Raw genomic sequence first — 23,326 nt, 5'->3', positions numbered from 1 at the left:
TTATAGTATAGTTGCTTAACTTAAATCCCTTGTTTCACTTTCGACTAGTATATAAGGTTAGCATTGACATAAAATGTGTATTTTAAATATTTATTTGATATATATATATATATATATATATATATATATATATATATATATATAGTAACTTGTAAGCTTAACTGTTATGCTTGTTGGCGGTAGCTCGAATAATTTCTTTGCTAATAGCTATTGATTTTTAAATATTGCAATAGGATTAAAACTACGCTTAATACAAACATGATATAGTTTTGTAACTTAAATCCATTGTTTTTCTTTTGACTAGCATGTAGCATTAGCTTTAAAAGGAAATGTGTATTTTTAAAATGTTGTTTTATGTGGTTATTTAATCTATATTATGGATTTTCTGCTTAATACACATAAGACTGGTTTAGTTAGCACTCCAGTAATCTTACATGGCTGACATTTTTATTTATCTAAAATGTTGCTGACGCAACAGTCGTTCATCATCAGACTAGCGAGTGTGTTGCATGTTGAAAAAGGTCATCAGGGCTCTTTTGCCGATGACTCTTCAGGTCACAGGGTGTGAGTGTGTGAGTGTGTGTGAGTGTGTGAGTATGTGTGTGTGTGAGTGTGTGTGTGTGCGTGTGTGTGTGTCGGGTCTCATCCATCACACAGAGAAAATCTTCTTCTGCTATCATGGAATAAACAGTGGATGTAAATACACATCACAGTTCACAGCTAAACAAACCGATGTGAAAATGTTGTGTTGTTCGTGCCCGATCACAAGGATGTTCCCAACTCTGCTTAAGAAGTCAAACATGAATATTTATTTGTGGTTGTCAGCGGACTTCCTCTTGCCAGAGGGATGTTTTTGTTTTTATGCTGAGATGACTTGTGTTTACAGATGCTAGATTGTATTTCAGATGAAATAATAGAGTAAAGAGTTGATGTTTTTCGGTAAATAATGGTTTTTAGAAACAGCATTTTTTTTGTGCCTCGTTTCATAAGGAAATATTTTAGACTGCTTTTTAAACCTTAAAACTGGAATAAATCAAGAGAAAACAGAAGCGTTTCCATGGCACCTTTTACTAAGGCTGCAAGATTTATGCAGAAAACAAGTAAAAAATAAAATGAAGACACACAAGATAAATAATAAGTTTGATTGAATCAAAATTTCTATACATGACACCTTCACACAATGGTGGGCAATTGCATTTCCTCAGGGGCAGCTTTTATTATACCGCAAATGTTATTAAGGGCCATCAAGCAAAAATAAAGCAGCAAAAGCCCTTAAATGATATATTAAAATTATTATTAATTGTTTTTTATATAACTTTTTCCAAATTGTCCTTTTTCCTGGATTTGACCCCAAAACCGGCCCTTTGACTGTATTTTACATTTCATTTTGTATTTATTTCTGTTTTAATGAATTTTGTCTTTTGCTTTTGTCATTTTTGTCAGTATTTATAGCCCCTGAAAAATAAAATTTAAAAATAATTGAGGAAAAAAAATGTATCATATTAAGAAGGATTGTATTGTTTTTTTTTCTTGATGGGCCCTCACAACGGCTACTTTATAAAATTTTGCCTGAGGAAATTTTATCACTACGGCTTTAACAGGTGTTATCTCAGGGTCAAGACGGTCCAAAGGCCCAAAAAACAAGGTGACCCAGAGACAAAACGAAGGATACCACAAACACATTTGTTTTGTTTAAAGAGTTTACACAACGTTATTTGAGGTCAAGTTCGATGACTTGACTCGTATATATTGTTCATGGGAATACACCGTGATGACGTCTTCTGTCACTGTGGTGTGTCAGGTGAAGAAGACTCTGGACGCGACCATGCAGACCCTACAGGACATGCTCACAGTGGAGGACTTTGACGTCTCAGACGCCTTCCAGCACAGCCAGTCCACCGAGTCGGTCAAGTCGGCGTCCTCTGACTCGTACATGAGCAAGGCCAACATCGTGAAGAGACGGGCCAATCAGCACGAGACCGAGGGCTTCTACTTCACTGTGAGTCTGTCCGTGGAACTGGAACTGCAGATGAAGTTGACCTTTTGATCTTGACCCACAGAAATACAAGGAATACTTGAACGGCAGCAACCTCATTGTCAAACTGCAGGCCAAGCATGACCTTCTGAAGCAAACACTTGGAGAAGGTGAGAACACAACTTTGAATTCAGTATTATTCTTCCTGTTGCATGATAATAATTCCATCTAAATACATTTCTAACACTTTAAAGTCGGTGTGTGTATTGATTAGAATCTGACGATATCATACGTATCATGATGCAGGTGCAACGATATATTGTGATACTGTAGTTACCAGGATATATTTATCGTATTGCACAAAAATTACAAACCAAAATATGTCCAAACATAAGCTTTAAAAGCTGCTGGGGCCCACTGTATCCTCTCGTCCTCAGTCATCGCTGAGATCTCGTGGCGATTCTATTGTTTCTTTAGCTTAGTGTATTTTGCCACCTAGCGACCGGAAGATGCATTGCAACGCACACAAAGTCAACACTGTGAATTTTTTCAGGATAATTGTAAATAAAATATTTAATTATTTTATTTTATACACACGTTATTGGAATAGTAACCATAAAATAATTATTACACAAATTAAAAGGGGTTTGAAAGTTGTTTAGCTTTATTTTATACAGTGCTGTTGTATAGTGGAAACAATATCACAATATTTTCCTTCCCTCTTACTTTCAAGTGTAATTTAAATATATTTTGATCATTTGATCATTACTCAACTGTATCGGGCAAATTAAGTTGTTGAAATTCATCATCCTATTAACATTATTAGAACTAGCCTTTTATTCCAGGTGATGCTATCGACATATATTGAATATAAAACGGTAATAAATCAACAAAACATAGCATCTTTTTCACTGTGGCTTTGAACAAGAAGTGTGTGTGTGTGTGTGTGTGTGTGTGTGTTGAGGCCGTTATGAAACCACCCCGAGTGTAGAAATCTGCTCCCCGCTCATGTTACCCCTGGATGTAGATTCACTCTGCAGAGAGCGGTCGGGGCCAAACCCCTCGTGGGGCTCTTGTGCCGTTTCTACGGCGACCGCTGAATGACCGCTGCCTGGCGAGGAGACAAACCCAGTCATGGCGTTCACCCCTTTGAGTCCCCCTGAATAGATGCACATTTCCTCATCTCTTTTCTGCCTCCATCCATCTGGCCAGGCCCCAGGTCGTCGGCCTCGAACCACCGTGCTGCTACTTGTGTAGTTGTAAATGTGAATACTAAGTTTGTCGTGTTGTTTTTCTGCTTCCTTTAAGGGGAAAGAGCTGAATATGGAACCACGAGGTAAGACTTGCACTCACAACTGAAGAGTCGGTAGCTCTAAATGAATGAACACTAAGTTAATACGGTACATAAATGAGAATAGTTATTTTAGATTAGAGTCTTTATTGTCATTATTCAGCATGAAAATGCACGATAACAAAATAACAATTTTAAAATTTTACTTTAACACTATAAAGTGGCTTATTTTGTTTAACAGCAATCATTTTCATTCAGGTTTTTCTTTCCTCTTGTCTAAGTCAATAAAGTTGTGTTACTTTTTAAGGCTTAAACTAAGCTAACATGTAGCATTTTATAAGCAACACTACAATCCATGCTGTGTTTGACACATCAACACTTATGGTTTTAGCCTCTTTAACCTTTTTTAATAAAATAGGAAGAATCAACCCTGAGTTGTTTACTTTCTTTAAAAATGTTATCTGAAAGTCAACTTGTAACCGTCCAGTTGCTAAAACCACCATATTAGCAACATACATGCTAGCAGGCTAAATAGCCATTTTGCTAACACTGCAAAAACTGCTGGCTGATTAATTCACATATTTAATTATGAATTTGTAATAATTCTAAAAAACATATTTTTTACCAATAATCAAGAAATTGTGACGATCAATTTTTTTAACAAGACATGAAATATAAAAATATAATTGGTAAACCTAAAACAAACATGATATTGGTGATAGTTTATTATGTTTTTAACTTTTTCCTGCTATTGTGTTATATTTATTTTCATATTAAATATTAACTTAATGATGGTCAATTCACTGAACAGCTTCCCCATCCCATTGTCAATTATTTATATATGTATTTATTTTGATATTATTTAATTATAGAATTTATATTAAGGTCTTTACACTAGGATGCATTTTTTTTGTGTTTTAAAATCCTCTTTGGATTTAGTGTTGGTTCAAAAATGTAGTTGTATCTTAACAAATAAACTGGTTTAATTAACAAAAAGTGCAACTTGAACACATTACAACAAAGATTTGCGGATACTATTTTTATTTTATTTTTTAATTTATTTTTATTTCATTTTATTTATTTTTACTTTTCCCCACATTTAATAATGTATTCACTTTAAATGTGTAGACAAAGGTTAATTAAGTTGTGTTTTTTTTTGTTTTTTTCTATAAATGTTTGCCAAAGTTATATTTGGATTAAAATTTCTGTAACTTTGAGATTGAAGACTTTACAAGAAAACACATTTTTAAGATTAATTAAACATGTTGTTTCTAAATCACCAAAACTGATTCACCAAAAACTAACAGTAATCATTTTCTTTGTAGGTACGTCTCTGCTTCAGAAATATGTGCAAATGTTGTTTAATGTGAATAGATCGTAGCAATAGCAAACATCTATGACAGATATTAAGATATGGTACACCACCACCCTCTCCCCAGGCCCCCTAGACTTCCCCCTAAACCCCAGCGAATACGGAAGTGTCGGCCTCGCTCCGTTTTTAACCGTAAGCTGTTTAACGGCAATATGGAGGCCTTCATCCAGGTACTGTTTACTCAAATCCTTCTGTCTGTCTACGAGCTTCAGCGCCTCGGGGGGCGGGGTTGGGGGGGTTTCCTTCTGCCACACCGGCTTCACCTGGCTGCTCACTGCCTTGCCTTTCTCTCTGTGAGCGTCTCCATTAAATCAGAGGTCAGAGGTCACGGCTCACATGAACATTAGACTTAACAAAGTGAAACAGATGATCCTAATCCATATTTCGTTTGAAGTAAAACGTTTATTTTGGTGATGTTACTGATCTTTTGTTTCTTCTTTTTCTCTGATGATGTGGTTTGGCTTTTCCTCACTAACGTGTTGTGGTGGTTGTCGCCTCTTTTTCTCTCTCTCTCTCCTCTGTTTGTGCTGCTCTCTGCCCAGGGGACGAAGGAATGTCCGAGCCCGGAGCCAGGTACTCTTAATGCCGGGTTCAGTATCTTCTCTCCCGCCTGCACCGCTGCCACGTTAACGTTAACTCTCCATGGTTTAAAATATGTTTGCTGTGTTATTTAGAAGATATTTTGTGAATTAATTTTATCGTTGTTCCGTTTGCAGGACTCAGGTCAGCCGATTCCCGCCGTGGTGGAGAGCTGTGTTCGATACATCAATTTGTACGGTGAGAAGCTACTTTTATGCTAGAAGGCTAACTAGTTATAATGCTGCAAAATAAGTTCAACATTTCAATTTATTTTTAGACTAGTATATTTCAATAATCTTCACCAAGTCAGGAAATATAAAAAATAAATGAATTAAACATGTTTAATTAATTTCTTTATTTTATTCCATGAATCTGAATAAAAATCCCTATTTTACAATTCCAAATGCAAATATAGTTTGATTTGTGTCTATTATTTTAGTTTACATTATTTTATTGTATTTTTACACATTAGTATTTTATAGAATGTATTGTATTTTATGAACTTTTTGTAATAATTTAAATTTAAATGTATTCATTAATCTTTCTATCCTTTAGTTTATTTATTTTTATTTTAATGTTACGTCTCTTGGTTTCTTTTTATTTTATTGTATTTTATTCATCTTATATCCGATGCAAATATAGTTTAGATTATGTTATTCGATATAAAAATAAATGTCAAATGTTTAAGTTAATATTATATATATATATATATATATATATATATATATATATATATATATTTTTTTTTTAATTATACTTTATTACATATGTATATTAAGATTAAGATATATTTTCATATTCAAAATTGATTTTTTTAAATTTCCATTTCAGTGTGAAACCAAAAAAAAGCAATATATTTTGGTATCATGTGCAACATTTAACATGAAATAAAATCTGAAATAAACAAATCTCAAAATAAATACAACAGTTTCGTTGCAGAATCCTGCAGATTAAGAAATGTAAAGTGTGTTTTTACAAGTTTGCGTTCAAGAGTCTTTTATTACAAATGGACCTAAACTGAGGACGAGAGGATATAGTGGACACCAGCAGCTTTTAAAGCTGATCATTTAAAAAAAAAATGAAAGCAGTTACGACTTCGTCAAAGAGTCATGTGGTCTGTAAATTCTGCAATGCCAGAGTCAATTCTTGACAAAACTACAAATACATTCCTACACTATATTGTATCGCTTCCCCTTTATCATGATGCGTATCGCCAAATTCAATACACACTGCTAACACATGCACTTAAATATTTGTAAAAAGCTTCACCCATTCAGGACAGTTTTGAAACAATAATAGCCCCATACATAAAAGGTTCATTCAAATAATATCAATAATAAATCAACATATTTTATCACATGGTATTTGGTTCTTTTGGAATTTAAAATTTAAGAAGCTCTCAGATTTTGGGTTAAGAATATAAATTTGAAGATCTTTAGAAGATCTTGCTGTAAATATTTAAACGTTTTATGTTTGTGTATAGTCCATAAGAGTAAGAGGGAACATTTAAGATAAAGGTAGAGATAACTTCTGGTCATAATGTCAGCGCTGTGATGAGGCCTGACCTTTTCTTGATTGTCTTGAAGTATCTTGATGCAGCATCTTAATAATGGATAATGAGGGTGAAGTTTTTAAAACGTTCATGTTTTTCTTCTCCAATCAAGTCTCTTTTGAGATCACTCAAAAATCTAGTTGGATATAAGCAGAGTTTAAAATCATTTCTTGTTGCTAAAGCTAACAATGTTTTTTCATACATCAATCTGATGGATTAACTTTTCTTTCTCCTCCTAATCTTTCTTTAATTAAGCAAAACACAGGATTTTGATGCTTTTGCTTCATTAAATAAACAAAATGTTCTGGCTTCCTGTTTGTGTATTTCCCATGATGCTGAGCGATGGTCTTGTGTCCGCAGGGCTGCAGCAACAGGGGATATTTCGAGTTCCTGGCTCACAGGTCGAAGTCAATGACATTAAAAATGCATTTGAAAGAGGTTAGTCTCAGTGCAGACAACCGGCCTCCTCTGATTGATTAGGAATTGTGTCGTCGCACAAGACACACAGTCTCCGTGTGTGTGTTGCATGTTAATGGACCTGTTTTGATGAACAGTAACATGTTTGTAATCCATATTTTAAGTCTTTCACGTGTGACTTAAATAAATAAATGTGTGTGTTTGTGTGTGTAGGCGAGGATCCACTGGTGGACGATCAGGCCGAGCATGATATCAACTCTGTCGCGGGGGTTTTAAAGCTCTACTTTAGGGGACTTGAGAACCCACTATTCCCTAAAGAGCGTTTCCTGGACCTCATCTCTACAACCAGTAAGTCGTTTTCCCGGAAACAATTATTGCCAATTGAATCAAGTTGTCGCTAGTGAATGCTGCTGACATAGAAACCTCTTGGATTGTATTGTACTTATTTTTTAAATAACAGATTCAAATATAGCTTTGACCATGTCCAGATCTTTATTTTTATTTTTATTTTTATTTTTATTTTTATTTTTATTTTTATTTTTATTTTTATTTTTATTTTTATTTTTATTTTTATTTTTATTTTTATTTTTATTTTTATTTTTATTTTTATTTTTATTTTTATTTTTAGATTTTTATATATTTTTTTTTTCTTTCATTTTAATTTAAATTTTTAATGTTAATGTTTATTGTTTTATTTAACCTTATATTATGTTTCATTCAATGCAAATATAGTTTGATTCATGTCCAGAACATGAATATTAGTTCATTTTATTGTAATTCATTTAAATTATTTAATTTGATTGTACTTTTATACATTTTATTTTAACACATTTTATTGTATTTTATGAACTTTCTGTCACAATTTTCTTTTTAATTTATTCATTTTTCTATCCTTTTATTTTTTATTTTAATTGAAAGTCTCTTGTTTTAGTTAATTTTATTGTATTTTATTCATCTTTCATCAGATGCAAATATAGTTTTGATCATAAATAAAACGTTGTTTAATTTATTTTATTCATTCAATTTTTGTCTGCATTATATTATATTTAATTGTGTTTCATTTATCTTGTTTTATTTCATTTATATTTATGTCTTTTTTTTTCACGTGTTGTCATCAACATAAAAAAAATCCTTGTGGCAATACAAGTTTTCTGATTCTGCGTTATTTGCTGCTGTTGGTGAATTAAAAGTTCTCTCTGTGACTTTCTTGCTCCAGAGCTGGACATGGGAGGCGAGCGAGCGTATCACCTGCAGCAGATCGTCGTCACTCTTCCTCGACCCGTGATCGTCGTCATGAGATACTTGTTTGCGTTTCTCAACCAGTAAGTTTGAAATAAAAAGTATAGAAATGAGTTTTAATTGAATAACAACGCGTCTCCGCAGCATGTCCCAGTACAGCGACGAGAACATGATGGACCCCTACAACCTGGCCATTTGCTTCGGCCCCACCTTGATGCCGATCCCAGACGAGCAGGATCCCGTGTCCTGCCAGGCGCACGTTAATGAGGTCATCAAGAGCATCATCGTTCACCATGAGACCATTTTCCCTTCGCAACGTGAGCTGGAAGGACCCGTGTACGAGAAGTGCATGGCTGGAGGAGAAGATTACTGGTGAGGAAGCTTCTCCTGATCACATGTTTGACTGGATTTAAAAAAATAAAGTTTTCAATTATATTCGGGGTCAACAAAATAAATTATTTATGATTAAGATGATGAGTTTAATAGAATAAAAACATTTGAATTACAAATATGTTTCTTTGACCAAAATGAGATGCATTGAATCAAATATTGTGGAGGTAGATTTGTTTCGGTTTTATTAACATTTTAAAAAGTTGCTTCAATCAAAACTAATATTTTGAATCAAAAAAGTTTCTTGAAAATAAAAGTTGATTTTATCAAAAACAAGTTGCTTTAACCAAAAAAATATACTTCAATGAAAAGAACATTTATTCAAATAAAAATAAATATATATAGAAAAACAAATAAATAAAGCATCTTGTTAAAATTTAAAATGTATTTGTTTTTAAATTGTTTTCTTTGATTGAAATCATCTTCTTTATGTTGGGTCCATACTATGAGTAAACATTTGTGTCTTTTATTAAACAATCCAAAAAACGTTCCTTCAATGAATGTAAGTCTTTAATTATTTTTTTTTTAAACTTTTTTATTGAATAACAAATGTACCTCAATAAATGTCAAATATTGAAGGTAATTGTCAAAAACTAGACAAACCTTCCATACAAATGATAAATCCTAAATGAAAAACTTCACTGAAGATCAATATCAATATGAAGATATTAAATAAATCTGTCTTTTACTGGTGAAAAAATACTCTAAAAAAAGCTGTCGGTCTAAACTAACTATAGTATTCTTCCAAGCAGGAAAGATCCAACAGAGATTAATTAATAATCTATTTTATTTAAAAACGTCCTCATCTTCTAATGATTAAATCCACTATTGTATGAAAACACCAGGATATTGTTGTCACCTTTTTTTTACGTGTGAAGAAATTTCCTGCTGCTCTTATGAAGCGTCCGTCACCTCTTTTGACACATCTTTAATAACTTTCTCCAACCTCAGATAAAATCTTTATATCAGGAACACTCTGGAGGAACATCGATCAGCAAGAAGTTAAAAGTTCAAAGTAACGATAAAGGTTTTCTTCAATTTAATGAGGGATTAAAAAAATGAAGGATAAGTTTATTAAACTTGTTATTTATTCTTGTACTTTTGTATTCAAAAGTTACATGAAAAGGATAATAAATATAGATAATGATAAAAAACAATAAAATAATAATGTAAAAATAATAAATATAAATTGTGCTATAACCACTTTACGTAGCATTTATTTTCTAGTTTATTTTTAAAACATCTTATTAATCATTTGTTTATTTTTGTTACTTTTATATTAATTCTCTTGTTTAATTTTATTTTATTGTATTCCATTCATCTAGATAAAAATCCCTATTTTAAAATTCCAAATGCAAATATAGTTTGAATCGTGTCCGGATAATGAATATTGTGTTTTATTTTATTTTATTTTTACCATTACTATTATCATTATTATTATTATTATTATTATTATTATTTCTATTTTTATTTTATATTATTTTATTAATATCATTATTATTACATTTTTTTATATCATTATTATTATTATAATCATTTTTATTTTATGTTATTTATTTATTTATTTATTACATTATTATTATCATAATTATTATTTTTAATTCATTTCATTTCAATTCATAATTATTATTATTATTGTTTTATTTAATAAATAGGATATATATTTTAGTTTTTTTCATTATTTTTGTTGTTCTTGTTGATACAAATGAAGTTAAAAATACATTAAATTGCATCTTTTATCCAATAGTTATTATAGGTTATCTCAAGGTCACATTTGCAGACGATCCTTGTGTCACACTGTCTCGTTATATTTCTGATTTGAAAGCCGTTTAATGGCGGTATATATTTTATCCGCGGCTATTTTTGGTTTGGCCCTGACTGCGTCTAAGAGAAGAGGCTTCAGGTGTAGTTGCTCATAGTTAAAAGTCAAATGTCAGCATTTTTTGTGTTTTCTGTCACTTTTAAAATGTATTTTTTGACTTCTTTTTCATTACGTACTCTGATACTGAAGTATTTCTTTAACAGTAAAAGAATCTTTGACACATTTTAATTACTTACATCTGAGGGTATTTTTACGCTTAATAAACGTTTCAAAATGTCCACTTCAAGGCTGTTTCTTGTATATTAAGTTCTTACTGTCGTCTCTTGTGTCGCTCAGTGAAAGTCCTCACAGCGACGCCGGCGCTCTGGACGAGATCGACAACGGCACCGGACCGAACACGAGCGACGACGGTGGGTCACGGTCGCGTGAAGACGGGATGAGAACAGATGATGAAAGATAAATCTTCACGCACACAGAGCTGGAGCAGATCGAGGCCATTGCCAAGTTCGACTACGTGGGTCGCAGCCCCCGAGAGCTGTCGTTCAAGAAAGGGGCGTCGCTGCTGCTGTACCTGCGGGCGTCCCAGGACTGGTGGGAGGGTCGGCACAACGGGGTGGACGGGCTCATCCCGCACCAGTACATCGTGGTCCAGGACATGTGAGTGAGACCTTTAAGGTCTTTGATCCGGAGGAGAACATGATGATGTCACAGACAAAGAGGCTATATTCGTCATCAGCCTATTTATGGTCTCTTCAAACTCTGGTTTTCATCATCCTTGTTTTTTTATGGAAGTTTAACAGAGCCAATCGTATTGTTGCATGTTTGAATTTAACGTTTCATTGTTGATTTTTTTTTAAATAATTTCATTATTTCTTTTATTGAAAGCTGGAATTTATAGATCATTTAATTTTAAAAATCTATATATACTGTAAGTGAATAATTTTTTTTACACATAGATTTTATTATCAGCTGCCAGTAATTAAACAATATATATTTTTTATTCCATTTATTTATAATCCATAGCCTTTTAAATTCAATATAAAATGTTGTTTTGAAATAAAAAGGTTATGAATTAAGAAATACTGAGGTTTTTTTTGATGATTGTAATATGAAACTATGTGAAAATAAATAAATATGAATGGCTTTAATACCTAGAAATGTTTGAACTATTATACTATTAACATTTTTTATATTGAATTTAAAAGCCTACTAATGAAGGAATATTGTATTTAGAACATTTCTTTTTTATTTGAATTAGAATTCCAAACTCTATGTGTAAAAAATTAAATAAAAATAATAATAATTTTGAAAATATTCGATTTTTTAAAATCTATTTATTGAATGAAAACTATGTCAACCTTTTAATAAATAAATTATTTTAATTATTCAGACAGTTAATTAAATGTTTGAAAAAATCAAGATTTTCATTAAAAAAATATTGCTGCACTTACTCCCATAGTTTTCATCCTCAACCGCTCCAGATTTATTTATTTTTTGTTTAGCAAATACAACAATTTGTATTTATTAAATGTGGGAGGAAACCAGAGTGGATAGAGGGTTGTTTTTTTAAAGTACATTTTGAATATTTATAAGGGAATTTTTCTGTGGTAAACAATAATAAACATATTTTAATAATCATTAATAATTTAAGATGTATTAAATACTCTGAGGTTTACTTAAGGATTTCATGTTCCTCCTTTATTCAGGGACGATGCCTTCACTGACAGCCTTCCGAGGACGGACAGCGACGCCAGCAGTGGACCGAACTACAACGACCACGTATCCTCTCGAGCTGGACGTCAGTCTCCGGTGGAGCACACCCCGGAGCATCGCTACGGGGGAGCTCTGGGAAGGTAGAGCCTCAACACCTCACACATGAACATGAACCCCCTCATCATGTCTTGGTTCTCCTTCTGCGCTGCTCCCTTTCTTGTTAATACAACAAAAATATGTTTAGTATTTGAGTTTTTTATCGTTGTGGTATAAAGTGTGGAATATTTTCCTGGTTATCAGTATCAAGTTTTTAGTATCGTGTCAACCCTACTTTCTACACACTGGTTTATTTAGTAACGGCTACGGTACTACATTTAAGTTCTATATGTCAAAAGTGGTGGCGGGCTGTGTTTGGTTAGCTGGGCGGCAAAGCATAACGGAGCTCCCGTTCAGGTCCCCGTTACTAGGAGGGTTGTTGAGAGGGATGGAACCTCGTGTGCAATGGAACCTTTGCAATGTTTGCAATATCCTCTCGTCCTCAGTCGTCGCATCATTTAATTCCTCCTTTAATTGCAACGCAAATATAAAAATGGAGTAAATGAATGTTAATTGTAAATTATTTTATTTAAACATCCTTTTATAAACTATAAACCATAGTAACACATAGAAAAATGATACAGTTAGGTCAAATATAAAAATATATATTTAAGGCTACTGGAGTCCACTGTATCCTCTCATCCCCAACCATCACCAGGATCCTGCAGGATTTCATTGTTCTTTAAGCTGCTGTGGACACACTGCGCCATCTGGAGGCCGGAAGTCTAATTGCATAAATATAGTCATGTTTGCACATTCAAATAAATGTTAAATTAAACAAGTGAAAAACTACTTTTGCAGATTTTTCTTAATGCGGGGGATTTTCAGAACGTAACTTAATAAAAGAGTTACCACTGCAACTCTTAATTAAGTCCGTTTTTATTGGTGTATTTGATCATGTGACTTTTAAAAATAAGCATCGGACAGTTTTACTGATGGTCCATAAAAATATATATTATATATACTCAGGCCAAGGATCATGAATAAAATGAAATTTAAATAAATATATTCTATTGAGTTATTTTAATCTTATATACCCACTTTAACGTTATGTCTTTTTTTTATTCATCTATTTTCATATTATTTATACGTTTATCTTTCTATACTGTCATCTCATCAAATAATTCCTGTTTCTTTACAACACTGGCAACAAAAGTTTTCTGGTCATTATTCTGAGTTATAGAATAGAATAGAATAGAAAGGCTTTAGTTGAATCACAGTCTGGGTCCGACTGTTGTAACTGATGAATACTTTCCCAAGGATGAGGATGCGGTCGGACGGCGGCCCCCTACCGAGCCACAGGAATGGCGAGAGCCACAGCCCCACCAGGGCCCTGGACGGGCCCCCGAAAGTCCTGCCGCGACCCTGCAGCCCCCACAAGATGGCCGTCAGTCGAGGCCCCGCCGACAGTCCGGAGAAGAGACGCATGACCACGTTCGGCAGCTCCGGCTGCATCAACCACCCTGACAGGAAGGCCTTTGTCGACGCCCACTCTCAGAGGTCGTCGCCCAGCACCACTAGACACGCCAGCCTGGGCGACCACAAGACCCTCGAGGCGGAGGCGCTCGCGGAGGTGAGACTCAAATCAAACAGATAAAATCTAGTGTAAAAGTATGAGGTTACAGAGTAGTGATACTGTACTAACAAGGATATATTTGTAGTATTGTACTGGACACTGGTGTTGCAGAATTTACAGACAACATGACTCTTGACGAAGTCGTAACTGATTTCATTTGTTTTGAAGCCAAAATATGTCCAAACATCACCTTTACAGCTGTTTTTTAGATGTATTCCAAATAAAAAAATATGTTATGTTAGTATTTCCCTTAATTAATGTTGTATACTGTACATATTTTTCAATTTAAACTTTTAATTAAATGTATTTATCATTGAACAAATGAGCTTGTTATGTTACTCACTTATACATGTTTGTTGCAAATACTAGTTTTATTTTGAAATAAAAAACTATAAATCGTCAGGCTAAACCAACAGTATTTCCTTTTGGTCTCCAGGACATCGAGAAGACAATGAACACGGCTCTCCACGAGCTGCGCGAACTCGAGCGGCAGAACGTAGCCAAGCACGCGCCCGACGTGGTCCTGGACACCCTCGAGCCTCTCAAGCACCCGTGCAGCCAGGAGGTCCCGGGGAGCCCGCTCCACACCATGGTCATCCGGGACCCGGACGCGGCACAGCGGCGCAGCAGCAGCAGCTCCTCCTCGGAGACCATGACCACCTTCAAACCTGCGGCCCGCAGACCGAGCGCGCCTCTGAGACCTCCGCCCGTGAGGCCCGTGCGGCCGGCCCCCGTGCTCGGACAGGGGCCGCACCGGTCCAGCAGCTCCAGCTCCTCCGGACTGGGCAGCCCCGGGATCACCCCCACCGAGAGAGTCTTCCCGAAGGCACCTTCTCCTTCGCCGTCCACGTCCTCGTCGTCCTCAGACAAACAATGTCACATGTAGTGAACGTGAGGAGAAACGAGGGATTCACTGGAACTTGTGTTTACAATAACAGTTGGAACTTACATACCATAAAAAGGGAATATCACACCACTTTGTTGACAACAACAACTGTTTAACCAACTTAGGGCGATTTAACATAGTTTCAATATAGTTTTTTTTTAAAAGCAAGAAAACATTAGAGGCAACGAAAATTAATTTTACGGTTGGTTGTAGCTCCACGAATGACCGCACGATGGCGACATCGGATAAAGTAGTTACTGCTAAAAACGCAGCTCGTGTTTTTTCACTAACTCGTTACAGTTTAAATCCCAAAATATGCTGCCTTTTAACCACCATCATCCTTCTAAAATAAAAGTGGATTCTGGCAGTTGGATAAAGATGATTCTTTCAAATAAAACAAAGATATTTTAGCTAAAGTTTAACTTGCAGTTTCTAACCCTTAAACTTAACTGTTGTGGGTTTTGTTTTTCTTGCTCTCCACAATCCAACCTCACTCAAAGCTTCGCACTCACAAGATTAAAACTGAAGTTGCAGAAACACAAAAAAATAAAATAAAACTACCTATATTTGATTCAACTTGTTGTGACTTAGGTCGATGTTTTGTTTATTCACTTGAGCACGCGTTGTTTACTAAAATAAAAAAGGTCATTATTAGTTCCGTTAGACTTGATTAAATCTCTAGAAAAATATTGAAAATATAGGTTCAACTATTAAAAAAAGCACAAATGAAAACATGTCGTCGTAATAAAATGTTGATGATAAATTGGCCTTAAAAAGAAGTGCGGTTTCAAACCCTCTTTTGCCTTTTTTTCTTGATAAAATGAATTTTGAATTTTGAATTCTCCCTGATTTCTTCTCCAAACTGAAGCACATCGTAGCACTTCTGGATGTTTACGAAGCATTTTTATAAAAGTTTACAAATCTCAGCTTTGTCTCTACATCACAAACAACCTGTAAACACACATGTTTAAAAAAAAAGTCTTGTGAATGCTTCTTAAAGACCTCCCTGTCTGTTAAAGCAGATTGAGATCATTGTTTCTGGTTCCCCCTAGTGTCAAAGTTTTGTAACTACAACCTCTTTTTTTCAAGTTACAAAACAGGACTCAGACACTCGTTGTGTTGGTTCCTGGAGTCATCTTCCATTTCTTCTCTTCCCTCTTCAGATCTCTGAAAGATTAACTAATGGCTACAGAAAATATCTAAAAAAAACAAAAATGTTACGCAGTGCTGCTTTATGAATGGCAACCGAACACGTGGATTGAAGAAACAAATGCACTTATAAACACAATGGGGACGTGTGTTGCAGACATTTGTGTGTTTCTTTTGGATGATGTTGTACTAGAAAAATATATATATATATATATTAGCACACGAGTCCTATAGAAGCTTCCGCAACGTCTTGACTGCACACGATCCAAACAGACTGTTTAGATAAACTCGTTTACTGTCGGTGGTTGTTCTTCGTTCGTCTCATGAGGTCGATGGTTGTATCTTTAAAGTGTAATTTGACTCTATATATATACGATATATACATATATAAATATATACATATTGTTGGAGGATACCTGTATAAATAACGATGTATGATAGCAACAAGATATATTATCATCTCTAGTCTGTAGATTTTTGTAACTCCTATCCTTGCACAAGCATTAATAAAAGAATGAACTGCTGAACATTGAACTTTTACTTTTGTCTTTTTTTCACTTCATGTTTATTGATTATTCTAAAGTGTTCATACAGTGTGTGTGTGCCAATGGTTTCTGAATGGTTCCACTGTGATTGGCTGGCCTCCTGTTCAGGGTGTCCCCAGACTCTGCTGCTTAGTAGCTGGGATAGGCTCCACAGCTACAAAGATTTAATTTTTGTATTGAAATTAAACTTCAGGACAACTAGATGGCAGCAGTCATTATGTCCTCTGCGTCTAAAATGACAATGAAATTGCGTGAGATGACTGGGGACGAGAGGATACAGTCGACTCTACCAGCTTTTAAATCTTTTAAAATGTTTATCAAGTGTGGATAAAATAAAAATAATTTAAATAATTCAATTTATTATAAACACACAAAAATGTACTTATATATTATATATTAATTATATTTATTTTTCGTTTCTGTGCAATTAATCTTCCGGCCACTAGATGGCAGCAGTCATTACCACCACTAAACCTAGACCTCACTAGACCTCCACCACTAAAATGAAAAATAAAATCCTGTAAGATGACAGAGGACGAGAGGATACAGTGGACTTCAGCTGTTATGTTCTCCAACCCCAGAGCCAAGTACCTTGTTACTACAGTATCACAATGTATTGTCTCGTTGCCCTAGTCTCGTGATACATACTGTATCAACAGATTCTTGATAATACACACACCACTATTAAGTGCCTTTCAAGAAAGTATAATGAAGAAAAATAATAGATTTTTAGATATTTTTTGTCTTTTGATCCGAGAATATATTAATGTGAAACGGAAAAAGACTAAATTGTACAATCAGATATTCTTAAAATGTCAGTCAATGAAATAAGGACTACACAGTATCGGTCATCCGTCCGTCTTCTGCTGGCCATCTGAGCTCACCCCAGGAAGAATCTCCCAGCTCCCCAGGGTTATTACGCTTGTATTATGCCTGGTCTGTCACGAGGATTCTCTGGATCCGCTGAAGAGTTCCTTACAAGGATGCCTGAGGAGGATCTTAAATCCATCACACAGCTTTGATGAATTCCCTCATGTGAGAGTGAGAAAACCTTTTTTGCATTTTCTTTTATTCAGGTTTTTCTATTACACCTTGTGGTATCTCTGGGTCAAAGTGACCCAAAGGCTTGAAAACAAATGTGTTTGTGGTATACCTTGTTGTATCTCTGGGTCAAAGTGACCCAAAGGCCTGAAAACAAATGTGTTTGTGGTATCCCCTGTGGTATTTCAGGGTCAAAGTGACTCAAAGGCCCGAAAACAAATGTGTTTCTGTTATCCCTTGTGTTGTCTCAGGGTCAAGGTGATCCGGAAGCCTGAAAATGTGTTTGTGATATTCCTTGTGTTGTCTCAGGATCAAGGTGAACGACCTCCACCACTGCATATGTATTTATGGAAGCCAGGGAGATCGTTCACTTTGACACAAAGACAACACAGGGGACACCACAAACACATTTGTTTACAGGCCTTTGGGTCACTTTGACCCTGAGATAAGTAGCAGAGTTATTGCACACTTGCAAATATAACCGATATTGTGTAGTAGCATCTCTTGGACTTCTTCCTGTGGCTTCAGATGATCTTGACAAGACATTTATTTTTTCATTAGAGATTGTAGGATCCAATCAGTTTAGACGGAAACCACAGTTTAAAAAGTCTCTCCTTCTTTCTTTTTTATTCATTCTCCCCAATCAAAAGTTCTAGCAGCCGCAGCCCACCTTGACTTCTCTCAAGAACTACCAAATGAAAGACGTTTTTCTCAGTTTCCTCAACTTGGGTGAGTTGACATTGTTGCATTTGACCATCAAGTGTTCTCTCCTTTTCGTCAGGAGTCGGTTCAAACAGTTTTTGGAGGACAATTGTTCCCTTCGGTGGCTGCTCAGTACACGATGTTCCCTCGACAAGGTGTCCCCAAAGTCTGGACACCAATCTCATTCAATTCATCATTTATTCTTCCTGCTCGGATCAAAGAGGGCTTTTGTTCAAAGAATAGAAACTGAAACTCGAGCACCGGTTTATTCATTTATTTTTATGTTTCCACGTGTCTAGACTCGTTAATATTTCCTTTTCATACTGTCATACTGAGAGAAGCTCCCAGAGCACCAAAGGAAAATCTCTTCTCCTATAATTCCACCTCCGACCATGGATTCGTTTTTTCTATTTGGACCATTTTTTACATGTTATTTAAGACACGTATGCCCATCATTTGAATCGCCTGCTAATGCTACTGAAGCTATTATATAAAAGCTGAACTGATCTAGCATCATAGGCTTGTGAGATGAAACTACCAAAAAGTCCAGAAACATAGGGCGAGGGAACTTGTCTACTGAAGACCTTGGCCCCTGCATGAGTTGAGGCGATGTGATCTGCTCTCTATTTCTTAAAAAACAAAACAATGTCTTTGTAATAGCCAGAATATGATACAGGGTGGTATATATGGACATAAATGATAAATTAGTTTTTTTTTACAATACACATTTTTAGCTTTTATTTAAAATAATAATGAATAAAAGTGTAACCAATGTGTTGATTTAAGTGTTTTAAACAGATCTTGGACTCTATTGTATCATCAGTGTCTGTTTGTACAAAACTCTCTTTTCATTGAAATATTAACATTAGAAAATGATTTTAGGCCCCGCCCACTGAAAACATAAATGTTTGTCACCCCGCGTCATCAACCCTGGAAGTCTCCACCTCCAAGGTACTCGTTGTATAAACAAAGTGGGCGTGATTACAGCTGGCTGGAGGAGGAGTGAAACTATTATTACATCATAATGGATTGCATTCTCGTAACCTCTCATTCGCCCAGATTTCAGACGAACTCTATAAAGTAACACAGTCATGATGAAGACTTATTATAATTAGTTGACCTTTAAATGAATGATTCCAATAATAAAAAAAATATATATCAAGTTTAAAATGGAAATTAAAATCCTTTTTAAAGTTCCCTCTTTCAATGTAATCCATGTTTTAGGTCAGAATGTACTTCAGAAATTGAGAACTTGTTCATGTTATTCAATTGTTATTGAAGTAATTCACAACTGCCACCTTCTATAAAAGTAGCCTAAAATTACCTTCAGACAATCAAAAAAATCATGTTTAGAGCCTTAAGATTAGATACAAATTAAAAAGTACCGAGGTAAAGTTTGTCTCTAAAGCAAATATTCCAAGATGTTCTTCTAGAGCGGTTTAAATCAAGCGTGCGTATCTTAATAAAAAGGTGTAATGCATCAGTGACCCAGATGTGATCCAATGTTTTCCTTCTCCTCTGAGGATAAAAGCCAAATATAATCTCATTACATGGTGAACGTCTGCCAGGTGGTACTTGACCACGGCTGGACTCCTGCCACGTTTTTTATAGTTCGCAGCTCCAAGTTCAAAAGGTATTTTTCCTTCAATGAAGTGATTCGACTTGTCGGGTCAATAGTCGCCGACGCAGGAGTCAAAAATCCATACCATCCTATCAAACCAAACAATCTTTTGACGGATGTAGGAGCCGAAGCTTCCTGATCAAAGGTCAGAGAATCATCTACTCGTTGTAAATTTGATCGCTGCACGAATCGCTTTCATCTCGCGCAAAACTATCAAGTGGATTTTTCTTGCTTTTCAGCCGGAATAATGTATTTAAAAATACGCTCTTTTACCAACGTCAAACATCCTCATCCCGTCTTCTGGATGGTCGGTTCTCCTCGGAGCGTGAAGTCTGAAGTAGAGCCGGAGAAATCGACCGACCGTGAAACACAACTCAGTCACGTTGTCAAAACAAAAAGTGTCAACGCAATTTCCTCTCGCCGCTACATCTCATTAGCCCTTTCGACGATCACCGACCACAGACCTCAGGACGCATTAGCACCTGAATTCAAAACCCTTTGTGCGATACATGGTAAGGAAAGGAATGGTCAAGAGCTACATCAGGGTCACTTCCTTACTGCCGTTAAACGATGAAACCAGACGGTCCAGATGTGTTCTATTAATAACGGGGCCTCAGGATGATTCTTGTTTTGATTCGATATTATTCTTCGGTCACTGAAGCCGAGACAGGAAGCTAGTTTGCTGGTGAAGGAGATCCGTGGAGCGACACATTTTGGGTTCCCAGTATATCACAAAAGTGAGTACACGCCTCAGATTTCTGCAGATATTTAATATACATTTTCACAGGACAACACTGACAAATTGACACAATGGAAAGTAGTCTGTGTAAAGTTTAAATAAGAGTTTAACTGTCTTGTTTCCTCAAAATAACTCAATATACAGCCAATAATGTCCAAACCACCGGCAACAAAAGCGAGTTCACCCCTAAGAGACTTCACCCCTTGTTAGTGTTACTAGGTCCCAGGTGTGCATAGGTGTGTTCAATTGTGTAGTACAGCTCTCACACTCTTAAAAGATGAATACTCTGGAAAATAATGGTGTCCACACTAAATATTTTCACTTACTTTCACTAGGGGTTTTGCCATTTCTTCAGTGTGTGTAAATATCTGCAGAAATGTGAGGGGCTTACTCACTTTTGTGATACACCGTTGAAGTCAATTTTACACTCTTAAACATACTTTGAATATAAGAGTAAATTATGTAAACTGCGTATCATTTCTGTCTTGAACTTTTTTAACTTCAACTCTCTGGTGGAATTTAAACCAAATCCAGATGTTTTTTCTTTGCAGCAAATAGAAAACCGGAGCATCTTTACCTCCGATCTCTTCTTTATCTATCTTAAAATTCAAGTTTAGTGGTCATGTGATGAATTTTCTTCGAGTCCTTTAACGTGAAATTCTTTGGAAACTCTCTAGAAGACAAATGTTTAGTGACGAGCTTCGTGAAACAGTGTCATGTTCTTTAGAGGTCAGTAGGTGGCGCCATCAATTAAAAAAAATGTTTCATTGGAACAGTTGTTCAAAACAAAGGAAAATAGTTTGCCCAGATTTCAGACGAACTTTATAAAGTAATAAGTTCAAAACATGGTCATGATGAGCGGCTTAAGGAAGACTTCAACATTTACAACATGTGAGTGAGTCAGAGGTGTTTTTTTTGGTTGTCCTTTAAAGCCAAAGGTCAAACTGCAAACAGTGCCACCTAGTGGGGATCTGGACATGCTTCATAAAGTTAAAAATGTTTCCACTCCAGGTTTAAAAGTTATTATTGTGAAAGCTTTATAACCTTGGAGGATTTCTTGAGGGAAAACCGGCCAGAAAAAGATAGACATTATTCCTTCCTTCCTCTGGCTGGTGTTCCTCCTTCTTTCCTCCTTCTAAATGGGAAGTGACGGATGGTCAGGAGGGGAAAATACCGCGGAGAAAATGTATATTTCATGAGCTGTTGTTTGCTTAAACACTGTAGGAAATAAGATGTAAATAATAAAAACTCCTCATGCCCCGACTGAGCTGAAGGCGCCAAAACGTCCAGGTGTCTGTTTCTAATAAGGCCTCTCTCTCTCTCTCTCTCTCTCTCTCTCTCTCTCTCTCTCTCTCTCTCTCTCTCTCTCTCTCTCTTCCTCCCCCCTCCCTCTCTCCCTCCTTCCCTCCCTCCCTCCCTTCTGGATATTAATGGCCTGGACTGCAAGGTGCTGAGGCAACTGTCAGGAGCGTCCGAACAACAGACTCTCTCGCTGGAAATGAGAGGAAAACCACCGGTAACGGATGAGTGGAGGCAAACTTCGGGTCAGAACACTTTGATGAATGTCTTCTCCAGCCGTGGAACTAATGCGGAAAATCACAGGTGACCCGTGTTGTGACGTGAAGAGAGATGTGGTCACGACGTGGAAAATAGTCTTTGGTGCAAACTTACTAGAGACGATGAAGGTTGACTTCAATGATCTTTCTTTTTTTTTTTTGGATGTAAAGATCACTTTCTTTAATTGTTAATTAGAGCGTAACTAATGTGAAACTTCAACTCTCCTGAATCTCATGTTTCAAATGTTGAAGTCTTCCTACCCAAGATGCAGTAAGTCTCTCATCATGACCATGTTTTTAAGTTTAAAAACTTTTTAAACTTTATAAAGTTTGTCTGAAATCTGGGCAAATGAGAGGTTATGAGAGCGGAGTCCATTATAATGTAATAATGGCTTCACTCCTCCTCCAGCCAGCTGTAATTACGCCCGGTTTGTTTATACAACGAGTCCCTTGGAGGTGGAGACTTACTGGATTGATGATGCGTGGTGACAAACCTCCATGTTTGACCAATCACAGTATGAGTGGGCATGGTTATGGTAAACAAGATTTCATCTCAAGAAAGTGTTTTCAGTAAGCGTGGCTTAAGATCATTCTCTAATGAACCGACAAGGAACCAAATTATTTTTTCCGGTAGTCAATTTTACCAGCAAAGAAGCAAAGTTCTGACACCACAGACTGTAACTAGCTGGTTAAATAGCAACTGCAGGGGCGATGTTTGCAGGTTTCGAGCTTGGTGTTGTTATCTTGTCAATTAAAAAAACATACAAAATGTAATTCATTTTATATAAACATATAACATATACTGTGTGTATATATATATATATATATATATATATATACATTATCTATTTAAGACAAACTTAAATCAACACATTGGTTGCTATTTAATCATTTGTGACAGACATTATGGGTCTTCAACAAAAATATTGTTTCTTAAGGTAGGTTCATCTGGCGTTGGAAGGATTAGAGTAAGGTTTGCATTACAGATTTATTTTTCAAAACAAAAGCTCTCAAAAAATGCATTTTCGTGGAAAAGTCTTACCAACACAGGTTAGTTTAATGTTT

General features: G+C 35.6%; 1 protein-coding gene across 2 annotated transcripts in view; it reads left to right on the top strand.

Moving 5' to 3' along the window:
- LOC148071350 (SLIT-ROBO Rho GTPase-activating protein 3-like) overlaps positions 1-16,577 on the top strand; it is a 43,930-nt gene extending 27,353 nt beyond the window's left edge. Inside the window, exons 9-22 of one of the 2 annotated variants that reach the window (XM_087801535.1) lie at positions 1,802-1,999; positions 2,061-2,145; positions 3,284-3,311; positions 5,181-5,211; positions 5,355-5,415; positions 7,130-7,207; positions 7,400-7,534; positions 8,403-8,508; positions 8,570-8,797; positions 10,974-11,047; positions 11,114-11,294; positions 12,344-12,490; positions 13,707-14,019; positions 14,459-16,577. In XM_087801535.1, coding sequence (XP_087657661.1) covers positions 1,802-1,999; positions 2,061-2,145; positions 3,284-3,311; positions 5,181-5,211; positions 5,355-5,415; positions 7,130-7,207; positions 7,400-7,534; positions 8,403-8,508; positions 8,570-8,797; positions 10,974-11,047; positions 11,114-11,294; positions 12,344-12,490; positions 13,707-14,019; positions 14,459-14,908 — 2,115 coding nt within the window. In that variant the 3' untranslated portion in view covers positions 14,909-16,577. Of the gene's footprint in view, positions 1-1,801; positions 2,000-2,060; positions 2,146-3,283; positions 3,312-4,705; positions 4,809-5,180; positions 5,212-5,354; positions 5,416-7,129; positions 7,208-7,399; positions 7,535-8,402; positions 8,509-8,569; positions 8,798-10,973; positions 11,048-11,113; positions 11,295-12,343; positions 12,491-13,706; positions 14,020-14,458 lie in introns of both variants that reach the window. The other variant, XM_087801534.1, reaches the window with a different exon arrangement.
- Positions 16,578-23,326: the final 6,749 nt, after the last annotated feature.

This window comes from Callionymus lyra, chromosome 10 (genome assembly GCF_982586985.1).
Source record: "Callionymus lyra chromosome 10, fCalLyr1.hap1.1, whole genome shotgun sequence".
Lineage (NCBI taxonomy): Eukaryota > Metazoa > Chordata > Actinopteri > Syngnathiformes > Callionymidae > Callionymus > Callionymus lyra.
This window is presented reverse-complemented; position numbering and strand designations above follow the sequence as displayed.